This window comes from Mustela lutreola, chromosome 11 (assembly GCF_030435805.1).
Source record: "Mustela lutreola isolate mMusLut2 chromosome 11, mMusLut2.pri, whole genome shotgun sequence".
Lineage (NCBI taxonomy): Eukaryota > Metazoa > Chordata > Mammalia > Carnivora > Mustelidae > Mustela > Mustela lutreola.
This window is the reverse complement of record NC_081300.1, coordinates 16,208,108-16,234,582: the sequence shown is the minus strand read 5'-3', so window position 1 is coordinate 16,234,582 and position 26,475 is coordinate 16,208,108. Positions and strand designations below refer to the sequence as shown.

Here is a 26,475-nt window from a genome sequence, read left to right as displayed (position 1 = left end):
CTTTTATTCTGTCTGGTTGTTCTCTGTGTTACAGCAGAAGAGAGCCCATTACTATCTTCTGAAACCACTTTGAAAGACTCTTTGACCATGCTACCCAGCCTGGGAGAGAAATGTTATAAAGACACTCAAGATCATGTTTAGCAAGTGGCAGATCCAAGATTAAAACCCAGTTCTGTCTGACACCAAGCCCCCTTCTTTCCTTTTTATACTGCATGGACTCTCAAAATTGGAATTACTTGGTTAAATAAATGATGCTTGCCAAGAAGATTAAAGAACTTTTTAAAACTGCCATCAGCATGAAGAGTGCCTGCTGAACCACACTTTTACCAGCATTTGGTTTATCAGAGGTGAAAACATCAAATGCACCACCTTAATTAGTTGGTGTCTGTCATTACCAGCAAGGGTAAGCCGTACCTATTTATCATTCCAACTTCTCTTTTTCTGCTTCCACGTGTTCTGCTGCATGTGGGAGGCCACCCAGGGCACAGCATGTAGCAAATGACAAACCAGACAGGATCACAACCTGGGCCCACTTGGAAAATAAAGGACTACTTACTACCCGAGATCAATGAAGGAAAAAGTAAATTTACTAAAATATTTCTTTATTTGAATAAGGTCAATGTCATTTCTTGAATTCCAGCTAGCATCAAATAACAATCAGAAAAAAAACACTTGACAAAATGTTATCCAATTGAAATTAACAGTGGATAGAAAACCCTTAACTTTAAAAGAAATATATTAAATAGGCAACGTACAGATCTAAAAAGTTGCAAGTGGTGATTTTACATTAGATCTTATAAATAAAAAAATCCCCCGTATAATTATTTATTCACGATCTCCCTGCAATAAGCACATGGACAGGAAAAGATAATCACATCTTAATATTCACAACTGTTATTTAAGTTCTTTACAAAGATTGTATCTCTGCAACTCATTGGGTCAGGCGATCCCTTATTCAAGTAATTTGTTTTCCCTAAGTTATCAAAAAAGTACAATTGTCTGAGATAAAATGTCACAGAAATCGCAATCAAGAAAGCAAAAAGCTTTAGCAGGCAGACTTTGAGATGGGAGTTTTCATGGCTTAGTCATGATCTGACGATGATTCTGTAAGTTTAAAAGCCATCAACCAAAGTACCAAGAGCTACAGGCAACAATCTGGGTTTAGTTTGTGGTTGGTTCTTGTTAAGAAACCAAGAATTTTAGGAGGAAGAACACTGCAAGAAGAAAAGGATCCGTGCACATGTGCTAACGTCACCGACAATGAAAATGATATATTATGCTCTCTGCTCAGCTTTAAACCAACAGAACACAATACTTTTTTTCCACTTCCCATGTTAATGGTTCTCAGACACTACTATGCTCAGAACCACCTGACGTGCTTGCTGAGAAGTGATATTTTGAAGCCCCGTCTCTGAATTTTGATTGAGGTGCTTTAGAACGGAGGCCCAGAATCCTAATCTTCACAAGCACAGTATGACCCACACGGTCCACGAACCACACTCTGAGAAACACTGATGTCCCTTTAATACAGAACAAAACATTGTTGATGGTTCATGTCTTCTTAGTAAAGTTTTAAGCTGAATAAAACATTTAAACAATTAGAACACAAACAGGTACATTAAAAAAAAAAGTATTAGCCATTATGGCATTGGATTTTTTTTTAAAAGTGGCATCGCAGGCACGATGACTCAACACTAAAATTTTAAAATCAATTTTTAGTCCAAGGCACCTGTAAAATACTTGCTGGTGTGAGAGAAGGTAACAAATTTAATTATACAAAATAGTACAGAAATGAAAGAATCCTGGCAGTGATTGATTTTTCCACAGAGCAGACATTTTTCTTCAGAAATGAGCTACTTAAAGCGAATGATTTTGAGGAAAATAAACCGAATTTCAAATAATACAATGAACAGCCTGTGCAAACTGCTTTATGAGTGATCTTCTAGTAAATTAAATTACTAGGTAAAAAAGATAAAGATTCATGCATTTTCATAATAGCTCTCTCCGCTTGAATTAGTAACGGTCAGCACAATTCCTCTCCCAACCGTAGCCTGAACAATGTCCACCGCATTCACACGTCGGGTGTCCCCTTAGTCCGTTCAGGCACACATGACAATGGATTTCGTAACACTGGATATTTTGCAGTCTTTTATCAAGAGGATTTCCCAACTTTCACAGCCCAAAACTTAAATATTCTTCTGAAGGTTTTTTTGTTTTGTTTTGTTTTTCCACAGATTAAGAGCAAATTCTGTGATGACGTCTCTGGAACATGAATTTCAAAATGTGAATACCACAAAGGAGAGAAACACCAGAGAAGCATTTTCTCTGTTAAAGTGACTGAAGCAGAGCGAGCAGTCTTAGAATATTCTTACTCAGCATTCCGGGATCAACGCTAACACGAAAAGCAATGCTAGGGCTGTCTGCGTACATAGTACGAAGTAGGTACTGCTACAATGCAGAGTTCCTCAGAGTCTCTGTATAGATTTTAGGCGGTTAGCCCAGTCTGTAAATGACGTTTGAGAACAAATTTATGAAGGTTTAGAAGAATGAAATGGTATTGTTTTATACAACATTGTAACTTCTTACTCTGGGTTCTATGACAAATGAAAGATAACAACTTAGCTAAAAGAGATAAAGTATTTTGAAGTCAGCAAAAACATAGGTCTACATCAGCCGTGAAAACATGAAGTCTGCATGTTCAAATGTGCTTTCCAGACTGATTCTGTAACACTGAGGACCAGTATGCACAAACACTACAGCGACCCCTTGCAGTCTGACATTTCAAAGTTAAGCTGCCTAACAAGTGCTTCACAATATCCTTAGTTCTGGCATTAAAAAAAAAAAAAAAAAGAAGAAGAAGAAGAAGAAGAAATCAGAAGTGTTAATTCTGTTTTTCAAATTTGGTCTTCAAACGTCTACACTGCTTCTACTCCAGTCTCATTGATTTAAATGACACCAGATTATATGAAGTGATGTAACCAAAACTCAGTGGTGGGTTTTTTTTTGGTGAACTTAAAACTCTCCCCAGGACGTGCAATCTGGGCTGCATTTACACGCTATACAAAATGGGAAACGCTCCTTAAGTTACAAACTTAAATCCCAAAATGATGTTCATACTGTTGAACTGATGCTGTTGGCATGGAGACGTTCACGAATATGAGTGGGCATGAGCTGAGCACATTACCACGCAAAACTATGAAAACCATGATCAGAGGAACACTTTCACCTAAATGGTTTTTCAGGCAAAGAGCAGCTATTAATTTTCCCCCAAAATTTCCTTTAAAAAGTGAAATGTATCATTGATAATCAGAGGGAAAGATACTTCAACATTCTGAAGCCTGTTACCTAGATCCTAAAGCTCTCAGACAAAATATTCTTTGATTTCAAAGGGAACTGTATTGGATAAAAGGACTGCTGGACTGGGTCTTAGAGTAGGAAACTCTGACCTCTAAAAAAAGACTCTGGGTTATAAGATAAACGTGATGGGGAGCTCTAAGTTAGATGACGTAGTTTGGGGGTTAGGAAGGCAAGTGTATTTATGTTAAATAAAGAAACCTCCAACGCTGGAGACTAAGGGGTAAATTTCACATCTTGGGGCTGCCCCTAGTTTCTATTATTTACCATCTTATTTATCAATATTCTGTTCAGTGGCTGTATTCTACTGGCCAGAAATTCACTGAAATTTAAATAGATTTATGTACTATGCACAAATTTACATGTGGTTGTCTTTGTTTTAAGGTTTATTCTTACTGCAAATCAATGTTTAAACAGTCACTTTATACAAAATTTAATAATTTAGACTATGAAGCAATTTAAATACTTCAATTCCCTCAAAAAGACAACATTTTGTATATACATACATGATGTACACATATGAAAAAAAGGTGGTCAAAAGAATTTTTTGGCAGCGGCTTCTTGCTGAGTCCTAAGGAAAAAGAAGAAAAAACCCTGAAAGTTCTATACATTTTACTTCGGTAAGACTCAGGATTGCTTAGAACTGAAATATACATTGCCTTGTGAAGTACACATCCCATTAAGATAAGCATACTTCTACAGATGCACTCCCACATGACTGAAATAGACTAGAAATACTACTTGCTTTGTGTTAAACTGAATTTTACAAGTAGTGGAAGTTGTTACACATGTAGGTTACTTGAAGTGTTTAAAAATTAAATACAGAAAGATATTGAGTCAAATTTCAGAGACTTACCTATACATGATGTAACCAATGAATAACACCGTTTGTACCACTACAAATATAACGAAGTGCATTGTAGATAAACATGATGGAAATGGTGGCAGCTCTGGGCATTTTGGTCTTTCATTTGATGGCTATAAGGCAAAAAACTATTACAATTAGTCAAACCGGTATTTTAGAAAAAGAGATAAATATGAAGCCTTCATAAAATTCATGGTTAACTATATAAACTCAAGATTTTTAATTTATTTGTCCCATAAATATCTTCCATTCCCCTTAACTTTTACCACTTTTTTTTCTTAAAATAAAGCTTACTTGTTTACTTTTTTAGTAATATCTGTGTCCACCATGGGACTCAAACTCATGACCCTGAGATCAAGAACCGCATGTTGTGCTGACTGAGCCCACCAGGCGCCCTTACCACCGAACTTTCTGGAAGAGTAGCTGACACAGGAAGGCCTCCATCTTCATGGCCCAGTCACTAACACACTGCTGTCTGGCTCGAATCTTCAGCACAGTGATAATGACTGTGTTCTTGATGGTCACAGACCACAAATTCCCTGGACACACTCAGTTTATCCTTGCTGTACTACACTGATTATTAATTATTATTATTAATAGTATCCCCTTTATTCTCAAGGAACTGCCTGACAAATACAATGGCTTTTTCTTAGCCCCCATCCTCCCCAACCTCCCAGCAGTCAATATTACTAATCAGAATTTTGAAAAATGTTTCTTTTGGAGTGCCTGGATGGCTCAGTTAGTTAAACATCTGCCTTCCGCTCAGGTCATAATCCCAGGGTCCTAGGGATGGAGCCCCACATTGTGCTCCCTGCTCAGTGGGGGAGCCTGTTTCTCCCTCTCCCTCTGCCTGCTGCTCCCCCTGCTTGTGCTCGCTGTCAATAAATAAAATCTTAAAAGAAAAAAAAGTTTCTTTTCCCATTTCCATGGGTATTCTTTCTGTTTTAAGGGGGCAATTAAATACCGGGGCAACGACTCAATCACGGTATCCCGACAGAACGGCTTGTCGGGTCAGCTGTTCCCGGCACGTCTGCACCTGCGGGACGGCGCTCCGCGCTGCGCATGCGTCTGCCCCAGAACCAGCCTGCGCCCCGCTGCGCATAGCTGGGGGAAACGGGCCTCAAACAGAACTCAGGGAAGAGACCACGACACTCTGGATGACAGGTAATGGTCATTAAGAAAACTCTTAACTCCTATTTGAAAAATAGGAATATCCAAAACATACATAAAAATATAGGTAAGAAAAGCAGTATCCAAAAATATAAAGGAAACAAGATTGCATGTTAAAGACCTAAGTTCTTCCTACTGAATAGTTAAGGACCTCAGGAAAGTTAGTTAACAACACATTAACTTTCTTTCCTGAAAGATAATAGTTATTTTTAAAAAACTTTTAAAAAGATAGAAAGCTCCACATAACATATAAGGTATTAGGGCTTCCGGGAAGGTACACTGGGTAATACGGACTAGCCTCCTAGTAGAAGACAACTAGCAGAGCTGGAAACAAATCCAATCTAAAACAACACCCGTCTGAAGGCAAAGGCAATGAACAGGATGGCAAGAAGTGATGGGATCAGCATTTTTTTGGGCGGTGGGGGGCAGGAGGAAGACCAAAGAAAGACAACTTCAAATCCATGGATCAGAGAAGAAACTGAAACGGAAATTAGAAAGAGCGCCTGGGTGGTTCAGTCCGTTGAGCGTGGGACTCTTGGTTTTGGCTCAGGTCATGATCTCAGGGTTGTGGGATCAAGCCCTGCGGAAGGCTGTGCTCAGGCTGGCTAAAGATTTCCCAAATTTAATGACAGATAAACTCACAGATAAACTCACAGAACCAAGATATTAAACCCCAAGCAGAGGAGAAAGAAAACAAAAGCAAAGCATATAATTATCAAACTGTTTAAAATCAGTATCAGAGAGAAAATCTTAAAAGCAGAGAAAAAAAGAGTGCAGAGAAACAAAAGACTGACTTCTCATAAGAAATAATAAAACCATGATACAGTCACATAATGGGGTGCATGCAGCTGTAAGACGAATGAGGAGTATCTGTGCCCCACCACGGCCAGACGGGTAGGTCAAAGAAAGCAGGGAGTAGATAAATGTGTGCAGGCTGCCACTAGAAAAAAGGGGAAGATTTCATCACAGTTTCGGTTTATATTAAGAAAAGCAAGAAACAGTGGACTGAGAAACTACAGTCCCCCCAAACTGCTCCATAATGAGGTAGAAATGAAAAGCACAAGTGTAAAAGTTAGCCTTCTTGGAATCATCTAAGCTTTAATCTAGATACAAATTTATAGGAAATTTACACTGAGTGTAATTATGCAAACGGCCGGCTTCAGAATTACCAATCCAATCTGTCCCCAGTCTTAGAGCTATTCCCTCGAGCCCTGTAAGAACGGCCTTGAGCACATCAGTATGTATGTTTACCAGTATGTATGTTTACCAGTATGTAGGTTTACCAGTATGTATGCTGGTTTTTAAAGATGTATTTATTTGAAAGGGACAGAGAGAGTATACACGTTGGAGTCAGGAGAGGAACAGAGGGAGAGAATCCCTAGCAGACTCCCCGCTCAGAATGGAGCCAAATTAGGGGCTCGATCCCATGACCCCAAGATCATTATGTGAGGCGAAATCAAGAGTTGGATGCTTAACCAACTGAACCACCCAGGCGCCTGTAGGTATGGTGTTTTTTTTGGCTAGTGTATCTGTGAAAAATGCTAGGTTAAATAGGCAAACGAATGTGTATTTTTTATACATTATTAAATTCTCCTTCCTAAGGATTAGGCCAGCTTGTACTCCCTCCAGCCATGTGCTTACTGAGTTCTTCTCAAGCCTTGGCAATGGAGTGTGTTGTCAAACTTTGGCTTTTTGTCAAACAGGTGTGGTATCACAGGCGAGTTTTATTTTTTATTTCTCTTATTATTTAAGCTGCTCAGCATCTTTTCATACATGGTACAAGCTTTTCTCATGAACATTCCATTCATTTCTCTAGCACTTTTTTTTTTTTTTTTAAGATTTTTATTTATTTGACAGAGCACAAGCAGGGGGAGGCAGGCAGAAGGAGAGAGGGAGAAGCAGGCTCCTTCCTGAGCAGGGAATCTGATGCAGGGCTCGATCGCAGGACCCTGAGATCAGGACCTGAGCCAAAGGAAGACGCTTAACCAATTGAGCCACCCAGGCGCCCTCTCTCGCATTTCTGATTGGGTTGTTCCACATCAGATTTTTAGCGTTGGCCATTTCAAGGAGATTGGACTGGAAGGGGAAGAGGCAAATGCTACAAGCATTTGTGAATTTTGTAAGGGTTTTAGAAACCAGTAAGTAAGTTAAGAAAAACTTAAAACTGAAAAACTTACATGTACCAAAGGTCTATTGTCTAATATTGTCTCTTATGCATAATTAACTCTGAGAACATGTCATCTATCTTTAATATTTATGGCCAATCTCTAAAAATGTAGATGGGGCTTTTACTTAAAAAAAAAAAAAAAAAAAAAAAAAAGGCCTGATAAAGTAAACCAAAACCCAAACCAACCAAACATAAAAACTTTAAAAAAGTGAACCAAGTAAGAGAGGAAGAGCTGCTGGAAAAAAGATGAATCTTGCTTAAAGAAAGAGGCTACCAGTCAGCCAGTGTCAGACCTGCGCGTCCTCACAGCCCAGACAGAGAAGTGGAGCTACCCAGCGCCTGTCTCAGTGAAGCGTCAAGAGACGTTTACCTTTCTAAAGCTCTTTAAAGACATCACTACTGATAACAAGAGCCATTTTTTAAAAAAAGAAAATTTACAGAAAAAACCTAGAAAACAAAAGTCTGGGACTGACAGCTCCAATGAGAAGAACAGCAATTTATTTTTAAAAGATTTTATTCAGCAGGGTATGGAGGGGCGCCTGGGTGGCTTAGTCTGTTAAGCATCTGCCTCTTCGGCTCAGGTCATGATTCCACAGTCCTGGGATCGAGCCCCACATCGGGCTCCCTGCTCAGCGGGGAATCGACTTCTCCCTCTTCCTCTGCCCCTCCCCCCGCCACTCACTCACTCTCTCAAATAAATAAACTCCTTAAAAAAGTTCTATTCAATAGGGTATGGAAACAAGGAATATAAAGACATCAGGATTACATGGAATAATTCTACCTTGAATATGAGAAATGAACATTAGTATTAAGTAAAAAGTATTTTCCAGTAAATATGTGTTCATTCTTGGAGACTGATGGTGACAGCAGCAGAAGTCAAGAGCTTACCATGTTTCGCTGCACCAAGTTGTCTATGTCCCGCTTCACAATGTGCAGGTGCTCTTTGATGTCGTTGAAGTGCTGGGTTGACTCATAAACGCCCCCGGCGGACCCGGGATGCTGGATGCCGCTGACCAGTTTGACGGTTTCACTCATGGAATTCCTGAAACAGAAAATCCCTTGAGACAAGGGCGTTGCTAGAAAAATGATTTTTTTAGTCACATTTTTCAAAAGGTTAGATACACTTCAAAGCCCAATGTTAGGTTATTTTAAAAAAATCAGTATTTAGAAATATTGAATCATATTCAGGATTGGAAAATAATATTTTAAAAGATTTTATTTATTTAGGGAAGCCTGGGTGGCTCAGTGGGTTAAGCCTCTGCTTTCGGCTCAGATCATGATGTCAGGGTCCTGGGATCGAGCCCCAAATCAGGCTCTCTGCTCAGCAGGGAGCCTGCTTCCCCCCCTCTCTCTACCTGCTACTCTGCCTACTTGTGATCTCTCTATCTCTGTCAAATAAATAAATAAAATCCTTTAAAAAAAAGATTTTTTAAAAAAAGATTTTATTTATGTGAGAGACAGAGACAACAAGAGAGAGAGACAGCGAGCGAGCACAAGTTGGGGCGAGGGGCAGAGGGAGAAGCAGACCCCCCACGACTGAGCAGATGAGGGACTCATTCCTGCGACTCCAGGATCAGGACCTGATCTAAAGGCAGACACTCAACTGACGAGCCACCCAGGTGCCTCTGGAAAATAATTTATAAAACTACAGCTTAAGGGGCACCTGGGTGGCTCGGTCAGTTAAGCGTCTGCCTCCTGCTCAGGTCATGATCCCAGAGTCTTGGGATAGAGCCCCACATTGGGCTCCCTACTCAGTGGGGAGCCTGCTTTTCCCTCTGCCCATTACCCTGCCTGTGCTTTCTCTCTCTCAAATAAATAAAATCTTCAAACAAACAAACAACAGAGATGGAAGTTTAGAGTGAGAGTACCACCCATTACTCTCTCTGGAAAGGAGGGATTCTGGCTGACCGCCACTAAAATTTTGGAGGGGCTAATGCGGGTACTTCATCCTGAACAGTGCAGGCCGACAACATCCAGTTATTAATAACTGTTGCACCTGTGGGATGGGGGGTGAGGATGGCTTTTATGCTCAACTTCTTCGTATGTCTGAAACTGTCTAGAATGAAAATAAAAACTGGTAAGACCTTCTTTCTAGTCTGCTACAAACTGCAGCTGAAAGTGAGCAGATGATGAAACTACTTCTGACTGTTTTTATTTTGGGACCTTTTACCAGTCAGGGCCTTTTTATCTCTCTCTGTAAACTGAAGGGGGTTGTACTACATGCTTCTGGTTTAAAAAAAAAAAAACAAAAAAAACTCTACGATTCTCTAAGAATATGAATATCCACAGAAACAAACCAACCACTCCAAAGACAAATAATTCATTTCTTTACAGTTTTTTTCCTAAAGCCTAATCCAGAAGGAAAAAAGTTCTAGAAGACAAATTTAGACTTCGGCGCTCAGTTTTCACCTTCACGTACAGTGCGTGCGACATTCATTCTCAGTTAGCAAGTGGGAGCTTATGAGGACTGCTAACTACTCTAAGTAAGTGCTTTCACGCATTACACAGCCAGATGGCTAGGGTTTACTAACCACTCACTGACTCTTCAGACGTTCTGTACCACTGGTATGTGAAAATAGCAAAGAACAAAGGAATATCTGGAATACAGTAATATTCACGTAAGAAAGAAGGGGATGTAAGAAAATACACACGTGCAGACAAAGCACAGGAAGAACAAACCAGAAATGAATGGGATAGGTTAGTGGGGGGAGGGTGGGAACAGGCTAGAAAGGGGGGAGATGGGAATGGTGTGGTAGTTAGTGTTGAGGAAGGAGTGACAGACACTTTAGTGAACACATACATTTTGACTCAGAACTCCTCAGAACCATCGCGTTCATAAAACCTTCATATATCCCAAATATACACAATTAAAAGCGGCCAGGATGTAGGAAAAATACAAATGCCAACAAAGAACCGAGCTGTACTATAAATGCAGATCATAACCGTACTGAACAGAGTGGGGAGAGAACTGAACTAAGCACCTGCCTGGAAGACAGCGTCTGCATCACAAACTGTAAGGTTAGATGCAAAAGGACCTTTATGGAAGCCCATCAGTGAGTATGTTTCTCCGAGGGATGTGAGTTAACAATTCAAAGCCACTTTATGGGTATATTATGTGCACACTAAAGCAAGCAAACGGGGGCGCTTGGGGGCTCAGTCAGTTTTAAGTGTCTGCCTTTGGCTCAGGTCATGATCCCAGAGACCTGGGATTGAGTCCCATATTAGGCTCCCTGCACAGCGGGTAGCCTGCTTCTCCCTCTGCCTCTGCCTGCCGCTCCCTGTGCTTGTGCTGTCAAATAAATAAATAAAATCTAAAAAAAATAAACAAGTAAATACATTTTAGAGAAGAAAGAATAGGTTTCTCCCTCCTGGAGAAAGAATTTTCAAAGAAGGAAAGAAGAAGGTGAAAATCAACTTATAATGTTCAGCCTAGTCTAGTCCAACCAGAAGCCAAAGTGTCTGGATAATCTCAGGGTCTTTTTAATACAAGTAAGAGTGATGGGCACAAAAATAAAGATACACGTGTCGGAATGGATTAGTAGACATTCACATATTCCCCAGCTCTGTCCACTGAGAGGGCCTAGGAGCAGTGGCACCGCAGGGACAGTGAGCACACCTACTGTCCAGATCTTGGGTTTCTAAATACTTTTCTTTAATAAAAGGATCCAGGGCTCACCAGAGAAGTGGCTGATTCTAGAGCTGGGGCAGAGAAAACACAAAATGAGCCTGAAACACAGTGTAGCACCAGAAAGTTAAGAAATGCTTTAAAAAAAGATGGGAGCTTTTTGAAAGAACACAGAAGTCAAGCTGGAGGAGTTCTTAATCACCAGAGCAGAACTGTCTGCGCAGTAAATAATGACAGTATGGGACTACAGCCCACAGAATACATACCCATGAGCCCGTACGACATAAATAATTGATTAAAATAAGTAAATGGGGCAGAAGATACCCAGTCCTTGCAGAATTCCAATGAGCGCATGGGAAGGAATGATGAAAATAGAAAAAAAAAAAAATTCAGCACTTGGGAAACACCTCATTCTTGTTTCAGACAAAATATCAATGGATGCTACAATTAGCACGCAAAAGTTTAAACTGAAACAGGATATTTACATTATTTACATAGTCCCAAAGTTCCTTTTCCAAAATGTATTTAAGCAGTAAGGGAAGGACAGTAACTTTAAAGTACAGAAAGCAGAAAGGAACCACCTTAACCAAGTGACACCAGCCAGTGTCAACAGCAGTAAGACATACTGACATCGTGAACATGACATAGTGTTGTATTCTTGTCAAGAACACAGAACGTCCATCCAATCATGAGTCAGCACCAGCCAGACCCCAAATCAGGAGCCAGTGGACCAAAGAACTGACAGAAACTGTCACGGTCGTGAAAGACAAGAGGAGATGAACTACTTCAGACTGCAGAAGTATGAAGAGATAGAACTAGATGCAATGTGTGTTGCTGGACACGATCCTGGAACAGAAAAAAGGGCATGCATGGAAAATGGGTGAAATTTGGGTAAGATCATTAGTTTAGTTAATAGTACTGTACCGCTCTTCATTTCCTGGCTCTGACAACTTGTGCTACGGTTACGTAAATTGTGAACATTAGGGGAAGGTGGCGATGAATATATGAAAATTGTACTATTTTTGCAATGTCTAAAGTTTAAAATTAGATCAAAATAAAGATTTCAAAAAATAATATCAAATGATCCATTTATGAAATTTATGAAAAAAAATTTTTTTTAAAGACTTTATTTATTTGACAGAGAAAGCAAGACAACACAAGCAGGGGGAGCAGTAGGTGGAGGGAGAGGGAGAAGCGGACTCCCCAGTCAGCGGAGTCCAACGCGGGGCTCGATCCCAGCGTCCTGGGATCATGACCTGAGCCGAAGGCAGACCCTTAACTGACTGAGCCACCAAGTGCCCCTATTTCTGAAAGAATTCATTCATTTAGGATTGTAAGTATTTTAATCATGAGTTTACAACTTAAAGATTTTTTAAAATGTCAGATAGTACAACTGAAAAGAAGTCCAAATTTGCAGTTACAAGTGGGGCTGCCTTTAATCTCTAGGTGCGGATATTATCACCTTCTGTTTAACCCCATACTGTTTAATTTTCTAGTGCTAAAGAACTCACCTTGACATTCTTCTTTGTCAAGGGTTGTACTGGTTGGTGCAATGCTCTAAAAAGTGAGCTTATAAAATGTTTAACACTTTGGCTGTTTCTCTACTCTAGGCATTGAAAGCTGTTAAATTATCTGTGTAAGTGAGTACTTTTTAGCAACTTCTTCAAAGTTCCAAGGACACAGTAACTCCTCTCTGTTCCAACTCGTCCAGTCTCTTAGGGTACAAGAAGGAATGGAAGAGAGGCAGTCACACATGGCACGTTTCCTTGGAAATGGTTCCATTCCATCACAAAGAAGTTCCTGTGCTTGTATCACAGTTCTACAATGCTATGCATGATTACCCTTCTAGAATTTTTCACAGATACTACTACGCATAATCTTTTTTCTTTCTTTTTTTTTTTTTGACAGACAAAGAGAGATCACAAGTAGGCAGAGAGGCAGGCAGAAAGAGGGGGGATGCAGGATCCCCGCTGAGCAGAGAGCCCAACGCAGGGCTGGATCCCAGGACCCCGAGATCATGACCTGAGCCGAAGGCAGAGGCTTAACCCACTGAGCCACCCAGGTGCCCCTACACATACTCTTTTTATTTTAGAAATGCATGAATACTCGTCTCAAGTAGCTATGACAAATGTCTTTTTTTTAAAGATGCTAAAGCATTTTTTCTCTTCTGATCTAGAACAACTCAAACATTTAGGCCTACTGGCAGTTTCTGAACTTCAAAAGTTCCCGTACTTTCCACTCCCTGATTTATAAACTGAATCTAGAATGTGATTCTTACCCTTTTGTGGAATTCTTACAATAATAATGTGCTTGTACAGAGGAAGACAGAAGTCATGAATTTTGGATAAATGTATCACCTAACACTCAGACATGATTTCTGCACACTTACTTCATTTCGTTTACTTGTCTCAGGATCTCGTGCTGAGTGTTCACAACGGTATCCAGCTCTTGCTGGGTGATCTAGAGGGAAAACAGAAGAACCCAGTTCCGTAGGAGCACAAGGCAGAGTACCCTTTCTTTCCTCTGTGCCTCCTCCTCCATCAGAGGCTACCTAAGGCACACACGCCTGTCTGGAAAGCTCACCTGTCCCTGCTGGGCTGGGATTCCTGCTCCTCTTTTAGCGATCTCCTCTGTCAACGAAGAGACGTATCTTCTCTGTTCATCAAGAATCATATCTAACTGTCGGTTCAGCTGCTTGATCTCAAGATGGATACGATTCTGTCCTTCGAAGATCTGTCTCAGCTCGCGGTCTCCTACACTCTCAAATATTTCATCCGCTGAAATGGAAATTGCAAATTAAAATGATCAAAATCACCGACATGTGTAGTTTTTGCAATACCGTAAGTGACTGAAGTGTCAGTATATACTAAAATTAGGACATCACCAATATGACCTACTCCAGTGGTATGAACTCCTCAGTAGTAAACATGCAGGTAGTCAATTCAATCATGACAAAATTACTATAAGCTTTTTGCCACGTCTGGTGGCTGAACACCTATTATAAATTAAAAAACGTTTTCACCTAAAAATAATTTTCTTTCAAATCTATGATTTTATTTATATGAAAAGGCAAAAACTAATCTAAGCCACTAGAATCAGGAATAGTGGTTGTCCCTGCGGAGCGGGACTGACTTTGAAGACGCATGAGTGAACACCCTGGGGTGGTAAAAATATTCTGTGTGTTGACTGAATGACAATTAAGTGGGTATACAAGTATGTCATAACTCATCAAACTATACTTTTAAAATCTGTGCCTTTCACTTAGGTAATAAATTTAATAATGGAGTTGAGAACAGCGGATTTCCCTTGTAAAACTGTGCTGAAAATCATTTCATTCAAACATTTACTAGAATAAGCTTCAGGATATACTCACGAATCATGTGTGATATTTAAAACAAATCCAAGAAGAGAATTAAATTCATTTTTCATTTTTATCATCATTAAGTCTGATTTATATTACTGATCATTCAGAGAACCACATACTATAGGGACTACAAAAGCTAGCTATGGCTTTATTAAATACAGCTTCGATCATCTGTGCTGGTGGAACAATCCAGATAAAACTTAGCAGGTAATATAAAGCCACTCTACTTGGATCTCTCATGTTTTATTTTTGACCCACAGCACACTTTTAAGTTCAACAATGGTTTAGACTAATTATTTTAAAATTTGCAAAATCTTCAAATCGAGTTCTGCTGAGCAGTAAGGGAAGGAGAACTAGAGATCATTTCATACTACTTTCACAAGATTTTTGTTATTTTCCCAGTATTATCTCTATATTAATAAGCTAACGTGCCACTCAAAGGAAAGACATAAACTTTACATGATTTCATTCCACAAATATTTAGAGTTTCAACTACGAGGTCACATTTTTGGGGGGGGGGGGCAGTCAGGGTAGTCAACAGAAAAACAAAATCCCTGTTCTCACAGAGCCTACACTGTTCATCCATTTTACCCAGTATTGCCCCCCAAAGGCTTTCCTAAGCCACACCCTTACTGATAGAAACATCAATCTCCAAGCCTTATGACAGAAGATTTGCTTATAGATTGCTTCTGGAAACTGCCTGGATGTGCCAGACAAGAGCTCAAGAATGGGATGAATGTGCGTGCCGCGACCCCCATGTGACTCTGAGCACAACTTCCTCCAACTCACCAGGATGCCCCTGAAGGTCAGGGTGGCCCTTCTGGAATTCCTCCTTTTTTTTATCCAATTCTTGTTGAAAGTGCTCAAATTCCTCCTGATACTTTTCTTTTTCTTTTTCTGAGATTTCTTTATCTGGTGTAGGCTTTTTTTGGAATTTAGGGATAGATCATTAAAAAAAAATTTTAAAGGTAAGAAAATATTAAACCTCAGTATACTTTTTTTTTCCTCCTTCATTTTAACTACTCAACCACTAGTTGAAAGGTTAACATAAAAATATTAACCATTTCACTCTTGCTACTAATAATTACAACAAAACAGTAGCACTAGCCATGATCACTTACTGAGTTCGCGGTCTTATTTAATGCCCATGACACCGAGAGGTGGCCGGTACCAATGTCTCAGTTTTACCAGTGAAGGAACAGAGCGGTACAGAGGTTAAGCCACTTTTACGAGATTAAACAGCAATAACAGGCAGAAACAAGACCCAAATCTAAGTTGGGCCTCCCAAGTTTTCAGCTACAGGGAGATACCAATAAACTGGAAATAAACTTTTTTGGGGAAAAAAAAAAAAAGATGTGTATACTTACCAGCTCTTTCCCAGGCTCGGTCAGCTGGAAGGTCAGAAAAGAAAGGACATCATGGTCATCTACAAATTAAAAAAAAAAAAAAATCTGAAAAAGTTACACAATAGATTATTTTTATGGTTGTGAAGTTACTTTAGAGAGATCCAGCGCTTTAAAAATAATCTGTGAAAAATAACAAAAATCAGCTCTCATCCGGTAAAGGCAATGGAGCTCTGTGAGCTTAGAGATGAAAATTCACCAGAAAGGTTTACATCAGAAATAAACTAAAATTCACTTTCTTTTATCTTAAACCAGAATATTAATAGTGATTAATAAGTAAGGGTAAAAGGTTAATAATAAATAAGGGATAAAGGAATAAAGAAACAAATTAGGAATCAAAAGAAAGCCTAAATCCCTAAACCTGACACCAAGATCTTCCCATATCGTCCCACAAATCTCCTTTATAGGCAGTGTCCCAGACAAATGAGACAAAATCCTGTTCTTCATGTATTTCTGGACCTCTCAACCTTTCTTACAGTACTTACCACTACTTGCCTTACTTTCTTGTTATAAACGTGACATTGCTTTGTCCTGGCTTACTGGGACAGTCCTGATTTATCCATGCTGCCCTGGCATTCCTAACAGCATCCTCTTTTATTCTCCAAGCATTCCAATTAGATAATACGATGATTCTCTCTATACAACATTCATCTCTGTTTCCCTCACATAGCAGATATTAACAATTTTACTTAATCTAAAATCAAATTAATTTCAGGCTGCTTAAGCTGGAAACACACTTAGCAGATCAAACCTCATAATGCTGACCTAAAATACCAATCCTGGTGAGTCCCGTCTGCAAAGCAAGCGCAATTAATTCCAACCGGCGATCTCTATGCTTTCTGCCACTGTTATGAAGACTGACATATGCAACCAGATGAAAGAGAAAACCCTAACACTCTAGGTGTGTAAGCTACCTAACCTCAGGAGAAGATGTTCAGTGTGATAGAGCACTGGACTCAGGAGTCAGAAATTCAAACTAAGTCCTGCCTTGGTCTGACCATTACTGGCTATGTAATATTTATAACGTACTTTAATGTAAGATTTGGCAAACTTAACTAAAAATAGGATAAATACCATCTATCCTCTCTCTCCCTCCTTGTGATGTTGTAAGAACAATTACATATTTGAAAATAATAATACATGATATATATACTTTTTAAACACAAGATGGTACTGATGTGAGAAGTTCATTTATTACCAAATGTGGGGCAAAAATGGTAAATATGTCTTGTTTAAGCTTCAGTCCCAGTAATATTTCCTTAGGCTACCAAATTCACTTAAATGTGCTGTGACAACTTTCAGGATCCTAAACCACTTGGCAATTAACCTATGTCAGCCTTGACTTTAAATATCAACCATCAGTTGTCTACAGCCCCAGCCAACTGTATACCTACAGATTATCAGCAGAAAACGAGCAGATTCAAGATACCAAAAGACTGGCTCTGCAGTACGGCTCGTCTTGAAAGGCTGAGAGGAGACAAGTCTAGAAATCTCCCAGTAGACTGTTCCCACGGAAACCCAATTCACGACCTTGTAACATTAAAAGATGTCAAGATTTACCTGCAAGACCTCCAGTTGCAGCGGATACTCCAAAATGCCCTTGAGAAGGGAGAGCCAGATTGTCCGCTCTGGCGCAAAATTCATAGTCATTTTTATCTGGTGTGAAGCCATTATTGATCATTACCTAAAAAAGACATACTACAGCTATAGCTTTTACAACAGGCATTATCAAATGAATTTCAAATAGTCAATTTATGACTAACTGATCTTTATATTTGGTCTCCTAACCAACTGTCAAAAAGGGATCAGTTTTCTCTATTATAAAGGATAATCCCCTGTCCATGAATAATCTCACTTATTTAGCATCATTATATGAGATATTTCACTTCGAAGTTTTTAATCCTACAATGTGTCAAAGGCTTAAAGAGAAATATTTGATAATGTTCCATGAAAATCTTTCTAAAGTAGAAGACTCAGGGAACCATGATGACTTCCTTTGAATGGTTCATACAGAAGAGGGACCAGATTTGGTCAAAAACCCCAGTGTCAGAGCTCAAATAGGATGAATTTATAATTTTTACCACAGCTAGTTGGGAATTAAATATAATTATATTAGATTAAATAGACTGCCATGCAAGGAGTGAGCTTCTCTTCGTTCAGTTGGGGAGGGGGTGTGACTACTTGTGTTCCCTCTCTCGTCGTGTCTCTCTGTCAAATAAATAAGTAAAATCTTAAAAAAAAAAAAAAAAAAAAAAAAAAAGACTGAGCCAATATAAAGTCTTCCAAAAAATTGAGGTAAGAGAAAGAAAAACTTAAACAAGATGTTTCTTATTTATTAGTAATGATGGCACTGATGGTACCTTTAACAAGTAAAGTTCCCATGATAATAGAACTGCTAGCTGGATAAACCCACTTTATTTATTTTTAAAGAGATTTAATTAATTAATTTATTTATTTACTTTGAGACAGAGTGAGAGAGCAAAAGTAGGGGAAGCAGCAAAAGGAGAAGGAGAGGCAGACTCCCCGCTGAGGGGCTCAATTCTAGGACCCTGGGATCAGGACCTGAGACAAAGACAGCCGCTTAACTGACTGAGCCACCCAGGTGCCGCAGGATATACCCACTTTATATAAATATTGCCCTGAATTCAATCTGTCTACAACTAAACTCATTACCAACCCTCTGCCCTCCCACTCCTCACTCAAACTCCGAAGTGCCGCTTCCTGGCTTAGTTGCACACCTGGTCAGAAACCCAGGAACGATCTCCGAGCCCCCACTGCACACCCCCGCCCACCCCCAGCACAGTCTCTCCCTCCTGTCACTCTCCTCTCTTCTTCCCTTTCCCCTGGCTCAGACAGCAAGTGGAGTCTCGCGGGGAAGAAGGCACTCGGTTCAAACCACAGTTGTGTTACTTACATGGTAAGTTACTTAATATGGTATGTTAAGTAACAATAAGTTACTTAAAAATGTTCCATATCCCATTTCCCTGTGTATAAGATGGGGATGCCTGCCCCATAGGGATGTTGGAAAAAATAAGTTAGACACTGCACTTAAAAGGACAGAGCACGGGGTGTGGCCCACTAAGTGTAGCGCCTCCTTTCACAGATGCCATTTTAAGAACACTGCTGCCCAAGTCACAAATTGGATCATTTCACTTTCCTGCTTAAAACTTTTAGCACTTCCTTACAGGATAAACTACCCAAGGCCTGCGTGACTTGCCACCAAGGACCTTTCAACCCCTCCCCAGAGTCTCCTCCATCTCCCGCTGTTCCAAATCACGTGCCTTTCCCCAATCTTTCACCAGTCCCTGTGCCTGTTTTCTCTGCCTGGAACACGCACCCCAACTCAGAAATTTCCCCTTCCCCTTCCCAGTGCAGCTCAACGCTGAGAAACTGTTCCTGACCTTCTCCGCTCCCAGCTGCAGTTACAAGATGCTAACCCCTTGATTCCTGAATGGTAAGTGTGCTGTGACACACCTCCCATCTAGCACAGTGATGTTACACAAGTGTCTTCCCTCCACTAGACTACAAGCTCTTTGGAGAGAATGACCTTTCTCTTAGTCAGATCCGTATTTGGATGGCTCGGATGTGTATGTAATGTGTGGCATCTAGCAAGTTCGATGCTTAAACATGTACTGATGAATGCAAACCTATGGGCTAGTTTTAACACCACATGACTACTTAGGCCAAGCTCTGAAGACACTTCTGTTCTCTCACAGAAACACCGAGTACATAAACTGATACCCAAATTTACATGCCTTTAATTTTCATCAAAGATTCAGAATGAAAAGTCCTACTAGAATGTTCATTTGAGCATCTCTTAAGTGCGTCTTACTTACCATCAGTGTTTTCTGGTAATACGTAATCTTTGCCCGGACAGGATAGGGTTTATTACGAAAGTCCCTCTGGCAACTTGCTAAAGCTTGACTAGCACCATCGCTAGAGTATGAAGAAAGGAAAAACAAACAAAAAACGTCAAGCTTCCCAGTACTTAAAAATTCACTACTTAAAATGATCAGCGTCCAGAAAGATAATATATTATTAAGTTAGGACAGTCTTAGGACATTTGAAGTTACTTACTCAGAAGACACAAAGTTAATGCACAAGTTTTTCCCTGTTGATTCCTGTCAGAACTATGGATAGTATCAGAAGCCAATGTGCTGACAGCAAGAAGAATGTTTTACTCTTCTGAGATGAGGGCAAAATCCTCCTTTATGTCAGGGCAGAATCGAAATACACTGGAGCTTTTATTTTTTATTTATTTTACATTAGAGCTTTCAAAATGCGGATGCCTAGATTCTACCCCAAGTCAAGGGAAGGAGACTCAGGAGGAGGTGGCCCTGGCACCTCTGGTCTAAATAGCTCCACAGTGGGTCCTGATCAAGTAGGAGGAAACAGTACATGGAAACGCAGATGAGTAACTTTTCTTACAGCTCCTGACTGGCTCAAAGGTAATTCCTGCCACAACAAACATGTAAAAATTAAAAACATACATACCTAATTCATATACAGTATAAATATACCAAACACTTAGAAATTTTGTAGCCTACTGGGAATCTTTAAATAAATCAACATGTAGGAAGTATGAGGTGGTATAAACTGCTCAGCCGTCAGTTTGGTCAAGGGTTTCAACTTTATTTTTGAAAGATGAAAGAAACATGACTAAGGGCATCACTAAGAACCAGGAACATCTTATAAATCTTTCAAAATATTACATAGTTTTCGGTTCAACAAAACAAGTCTTTTTTATGTTTGAAATCTGAGGTGGTCCATAGAATGAACTTTCATCCAGGACCAAATTTAAAAAAGACCTTTCTACCAAGTTACAAAATACATCTCAAGAAAAAGAATAATCTTATTTCATCTGAAAAATATTCAGATTTGAAATAATCTTTTACAAGGGTTCTAAAAAGTTGTTGCAAGCAAGTAATATAAAAAGCACACACTTACTTTTGATGGTCATAATGGATTTGTCCATTGTTGCCTATAATTACTATAGCAGGATTATTTTTCTAAAAATAAAAAGAATGTATTTCGTTTTAAAGTCCTTAGGTCAAAGAATTCTAGCTCATTCTAGAAATGCTGTAAAGTCTCTTATTTCTCTAAAATTCTAGGACTAAAAATTTTTAAGTAATTAATAGAAAAGATTCTATTTATTTAGAAAAAATTTAGTAAACTCTATTATAATTATTCAAAAACAGTCTTTAAACACCTCAATAAAGACGTGTGTGTGTGTGTGTGTGTGTGTGTGTGTGTGAGAGAGAGAGAGAGAGAGAAAGAGAGAATGATCAACTACAACATATATTTGAGGACTATGTGAGACAAGTGTGAGACCCAAGGGAACTTAGTAACAGGAGCACTAGTATGCGTCAGCATTTAAGAAGTTATTAAAGCTCTCTTTTAACCAACTGAGCCACCCAGGTGTCCCTAAAGTTCTCTTTTAAATTGCTAATAATAACCCATGACAATCAACAGAGAAACTACCAGCTGAAACAAAGATCATCAATCCTAAGGCTAACACAGCACAAGTTAATGTCACTAAATCGCAAGTACATTTTGTTCGGAACTGTTTTAGGCTCTCCTAAAGACATCATCAGAGAAACTGGTGGATCAAAAGAGTGATTAACACATAAAAAGGTATTAATATGTGAACTAGTAATAGTAATGCACAGGGTATTTTCATGAAAACAGACTATAATCCTGAACACTGCTGGTTTCACTGCCTCCCTCTAAATGACTCAGGCTTGTGCATCAAAATTACTACACACATACAGGTGCTGCGGAGGGAGGTCACTGCAAAGTTCTCAGAGTTAGAACTCCATTCTGACCTCAATTGGTGCATGACAAATCAGGAACAAAGAGCTTTAAAATTTCCAAAGTCCTGGTTATATACAAGACTAATCATCATACTTAAAATAGAGTTTGGAGATTTCTCAAACTACTAACCAGACAAAAGTGTTAAATAAGCTGTATTTCTCGCAGCCTAACTTTGTTAACAGATGTATTCAAGTAGGTAATAGTTCTGACAACAAATATACCTTTCCATCATTGTCGAAAGAATCAAAAAATATTCCAACACCATTCCACATATCAGCTGATCCAAACACAGGACCCTCCAAGCCTTGATTTTCTGTATACCAAATTGCCTGTAAATATATAACAAGGGACTTTCAGAGGCTAGTGGTATATGCACTGATGCACATATGCACTGATACACATATGCATCGATATATGTATGCACTGATACACAGGTAAAGAAATGATCGTACCAGGCCATCAGCTCCAATTCGACCTCTTCCAGTCACTCGAAATGTCACCTCAACTTCCCAGTTCTCAAAGGCTGCTTTCGTCTTTGTCCACACTGATCCTCTTTGGCTTTTTAAAGATGGTGCTATTCGAATTTGATCTGAACTTGGAATAGCATCTGGAACAAAAATCAGGAAGAAGAGCTTTAAGTTATAATTAGGTAAAACTCAACGAACCATCACCAAACTGTTCCATATGCCTAGAGAGATCTAATTTTAACTTGGTAACCTGTACAATAATTTTGGTAGGAAAAAATTACACATTGGTAGTTTCAACTTTAAAACTTTAGAGCTTTGGGGGCACCTGGATGGCTCAGTTGGTTAAGTGTCTGCCTTCAGCTCGGGTCATGATCCCAGAGTCTTAGGAGAGTCTCGGCCTTGTGGCCGGGTCCCTTATCAGCAGAGAGACTGCTTCTCCCTCTGTCCCTTACCCAGCTGTGCTTGCTCGCTCTCTCTCTCTCTCTCAAATAAATAAATAAATAAAAATTTTAAGGAATAAAAAAAATTTAAAAAATAATAATAAAATAAAATAAAAATTTAGAGCTTTCTAACAGCCTTCCCACCATCTTTTGAATAGTGAAATACTTCTGGGGGAAAAAATTAATACTGCAATACATTAAAAATTCAAGGAGCAGGAGGAAGGAAATTATGACTTAAAAAGCAAATCAACTATTTGATTCCCATTATATTCTTTTTCAAGTATCTCAAAAACTTGCATATTATTTTTTTTTTAACTGTGAACTATTTTAGCAGTTTACAAATGTCAGAAAGCTCAAACAGTGTGAAAAGAACATACCACTAGGAATCAAGAGACTTATTCCTAATCTCAGTTCAGCTGTGTGACTCTGAGCAAATAATTCTTACTGTCTTGGGTTCACCATATGTTCACCTGTAAAATGAAGGGGCTGGGCTCAATCACTTCCATGAAAATCCCAAAAGTTATATGCAAAATGTTGTGCATATATGCATTCTTCTAGGGAGAGGGTCAACTGAATTTCAAGTCAATAAACAGTTCTTCAGTGTTAGCAGATTCTCAAAGAGAACTGTGATCCCCAAAATGGTGGTTTGCATCTCCAAGCTAGGTTCAAATCCCAGCTCTACCACTTACTAGCTGTTTGATTACAGGCAAGGGATTCCGTTTCTCTAATAACCTCACAGGCATATAATGTACAGAAATATTTCAGAAAATGTTAGCTAGTCCTGTTACAGAACTATATACTATTACAGCACCTATTAGGCCTAAGTTTGAACAATTCTAACACATCCTCTCAGATTATTATATTATTATATTAACGAGCTCTGACATCCATTCTGGGAAATAACTGTATTATGTCTTTATACCTAGGAAAAACTAACAAAAGACAAGCTGAGGTACTTTATTAAGATCAGCCACTGTCACTAACACTTTCAAGCACTTAAACACTGGGGCAAGCCTCATGGGAAAAGTAGCAGACACAGATTCAGAAGAACTGGATAGGGGTTCTAGTCTACTGACACCAGTTATGTACCTTCCAAGAACCTTACTTTTCTGAGCAGCAGTTTTTTCATCTCTAAGACAGAGAACACTTGCCTTACCTATAAATGATCAAATCAGAAAATGAAGGTGAAAGAGCTCTGAGAGCTACCAAGGGTTACAAACTGCTGTGATCAGTTTTGTGCCCTTATGAACCCAGGATGTGTACTAACAGTACAAAAGGCCATTAGTTAAGAAATGAAACACCATCGATTTGGTCTTCATTTAGGGATGAATGTAATGGGCCATGTTTAAACTGAATCTCAAATTTCTCTATTTATAAAAACTGCTGTAAATACTGGATCTCAGGGTAAATGAGAAGGGAAAAAATGATCAATGGAGTTAAGAAAACAGTGAGACTGTAAAAGTTACAGCGATAATGAAAGCAAGGGGTATTCACAGCAGAGATTCCCAGAGTCAGTATCCAGAAAAGTCAGGACTAAAACACGAATCCCTTTATTTCAAGTTCCGTCTAGCCATACAACTTTAATTCACCCAGGGATACTACCTGACATTTTTGCAGCAGACAAGCTTAGTTGGGTATAGGCTCTGTAGAGAAAGTCAAGTTAGCTAATTTGAGTAGTTAACATTATTAATTGGCTGATGTACATGGCATAAGTGTGAAAGAAGAAAAAGCAGGTAAGGGAGAGATGCAGAAGTGAAAAAAAGTGTGAGCAAATTCATCACCACTATTGAAAACTTCAGCATCATTCCAGAAAAAAAACCAAAAACCCCCAAAACTTGTGTTTGGTACACCTGCAGCATCTTTGTTACCTTGATAACAAAAGCCCAGCAATATATCCTTAATGAGCAGACACACAGAAAATGCCTGCTGAGAAACAAAATAATTGTACTCTACTTTGAATACTTAATGACTTGGTCATTAAGTCAAATTGAAATTTTTACCTTCAAATTATATATTAATTTCAGTGAAATGGTCCTTCCTTAGAGTGTGTTTCCTACTCAGTAATTACTACTCAGTAAATACTTAATGGAATATTTTGTTTCAAGCCCCTGACATTCTAAAAGGAGGTATACAAACCTTTTATAAATGACTGTTAATTACACATAATGAATGGAACTCAAAATGAGAACTTCTCACCCCATAAAAAGGCATTTGCCACTTGCTTCAAAGGATGCATCTGATGGTCACTGAACAGAGCTTACAGCATGCCAAGTGTGAGGGCTGATTCCTTAGTCAGCAGTGACACATCAGCACTAGAAAGTACAGATACGTTTTCTTTCACGTATGTAAATGGCTAGCAAGGCTCTCTTATCTACTAACAGGGACAAATACACAAAGGGAATAAAACAAGGAGCACAGATTACTTTCAATAAAAAAAAAACAACAACTATAACTCTGAAGAGGCTGTATATGTAATGTTATTTTCATGTATTAAGTGCAGAAACAATACCAAAAAATATATCCCTTCTTGTAAATAAACGGATGAGTGCGACTCATGTTCCATAACGTGTTAATACAACTGAAAAGATCAAAGACCACACCAAGCCCCTGAAAGAGGCAAATTCAAGGTGTAGTAGTTCCAGCAGTGTAACAATGTCCTCGGACATAAGAAGACTTAAAAACTACTTTAAAACCAACATATGCCACCTCTAGAGTCATCGGGGGTACACCCTGGCGCATTAGCCATTGCTAGCACCGGAGACGAGACAGCAGCGGAGGACCGAGCGGGAAAGGAGGTAGGGAAGCTCCGCGAACAGGTCTCCGGTGGGGATGGCCGGAGGTGGGGCTGCGGGGTGCTCGCGTTGAGACGTGGCGTTTAGGGTGAAACGTGATGCTTAGAAGAGAGTCTGAATGCCTGAAGTAGAGGAAAGTAACAAAACACCTCGTGACCGAACGGAAAGAAGGGGCGAGATCCAAGAAAGGAGGACAGGAGGACGAGGGGTGGGCAGAACGGGCGGGAAGAGCCGGGCGCAGGCGGAGAGCCCTGCGGACCAGAGCCGACCTGCAGGAGGGGCTGCTGAGAAGGGTCCGCCGCGCCAGTGCCGTGCAGCAGGGAGAGGGTAGAGAAGAGGAGACCCAAGGCGGGGAAGGGACCCTGGCCCCCCGCCCTCCTTCCCGGCTTACTCCCCGCGTGGGCCCAGAAGGGCACTGTCCCGTCGCTCTGCACCAGGTGCGGTCCCTTGAAGCTGTATTTGTACTCGAAACGCCGGTGTGGCGACCCGGCTGCGATGCCCGCGGCACCAGGAGCCGCAGAGTCGCCTCCCATGCCGTCGCTCCCGGCGAAGCGACTGAGCGACAGCAGTAGGGCGCAGAAAAGAGGCCGAACTCTAGCCTGGGGACCCCTTTGCCTGGATCCCGCCATCTTGGATTCGAGGAAGCGGAGGCCGGCGGGAGGAGGAGGGGCGCGGGAGCTGCGGACGGCCAACAGGGCGCTCGCTGATTGGCGGAGCTCGAGAGACCCCGGGGGCAAGGGTGAGCCCCGCCCCCCGGACTCGGCTAGCCCACGGCGGACTCGGGGCATCAGTGGGCGGAGCCCCAAGGGAGGGGGCGGGGCATAGAGGCGGTGCTGTCCGCGAGCTCCTCCCGTCCTCTTTGGGGCGGGAAAGGGTGTCCAATATTGCAACATTCCCTTCCCACGTGATTGGGAGTGTAGGAGGAGTGGACCACGTTCCTACCTGCAAGAATCTTTTTCCTTAAAAAAAAAAAAAAGTAACAATCTTTTTTCCTGCCTCATGACATGCCTTAGA

The 26,475-nt window shown here is 40.1% G+C and overlaps 1 protein-coding gene across 2 annotated transcripts; it reads right to left on the bottom strand.

The window, feature by feature from the left end:
* Positions 1 to 585: 585 nt before the first annotated feature.
* LMAN1 (lectin, mannose binding 1) lies at positions 586 to 26,133 on the bottom strand. 2 transcript variants are annotated; one of them, XM_059139571.1, is made up of 14 exons: positions 25,853 to 26,133; positions 22,215 to 22,369; positions 21,984 to 22,091; positions 20,896 to 20,957; positions 19,785 to 19,884; positions 17,509 to 17,632; positions 15,913 to 15,971; positions 15,335 to 15,467; positions 13,765 to 13,958; positions 13,571 to 13,641; positions 8,445 to 8,598; positions 4,211 to 4,332; positions 3,861 to 3,925; positions 586 to 2,262 (listed from the first exon to the last, which is right to left on the bottom strand). In XM_059139571.1, exons 1-13 carry the CDS (start codon positions 26,088 to 26,090, stop codon positions 3,889 to 3,891), a joined length of 1,557 nt encoding a protein of 518 aa, XP_058995554.1. In that variant the 5' UTR covers positions 26,091 to 26,133; the 3' UTR covers positions 586 to 2,262; positions 3,861 to 3,888. The 2 variants fall into 2 exon arrangements, with proteins under 2 accessions (XP_058995554.1, XP_058995553.1); XM_059139570.1 differs by having other exon boundaries at positions 586 to 3,925; positions 25,853 to 26,132.
* Between the last annotated feature and the right edge of the window lie 342 nt (positions 26,134 to 26,475).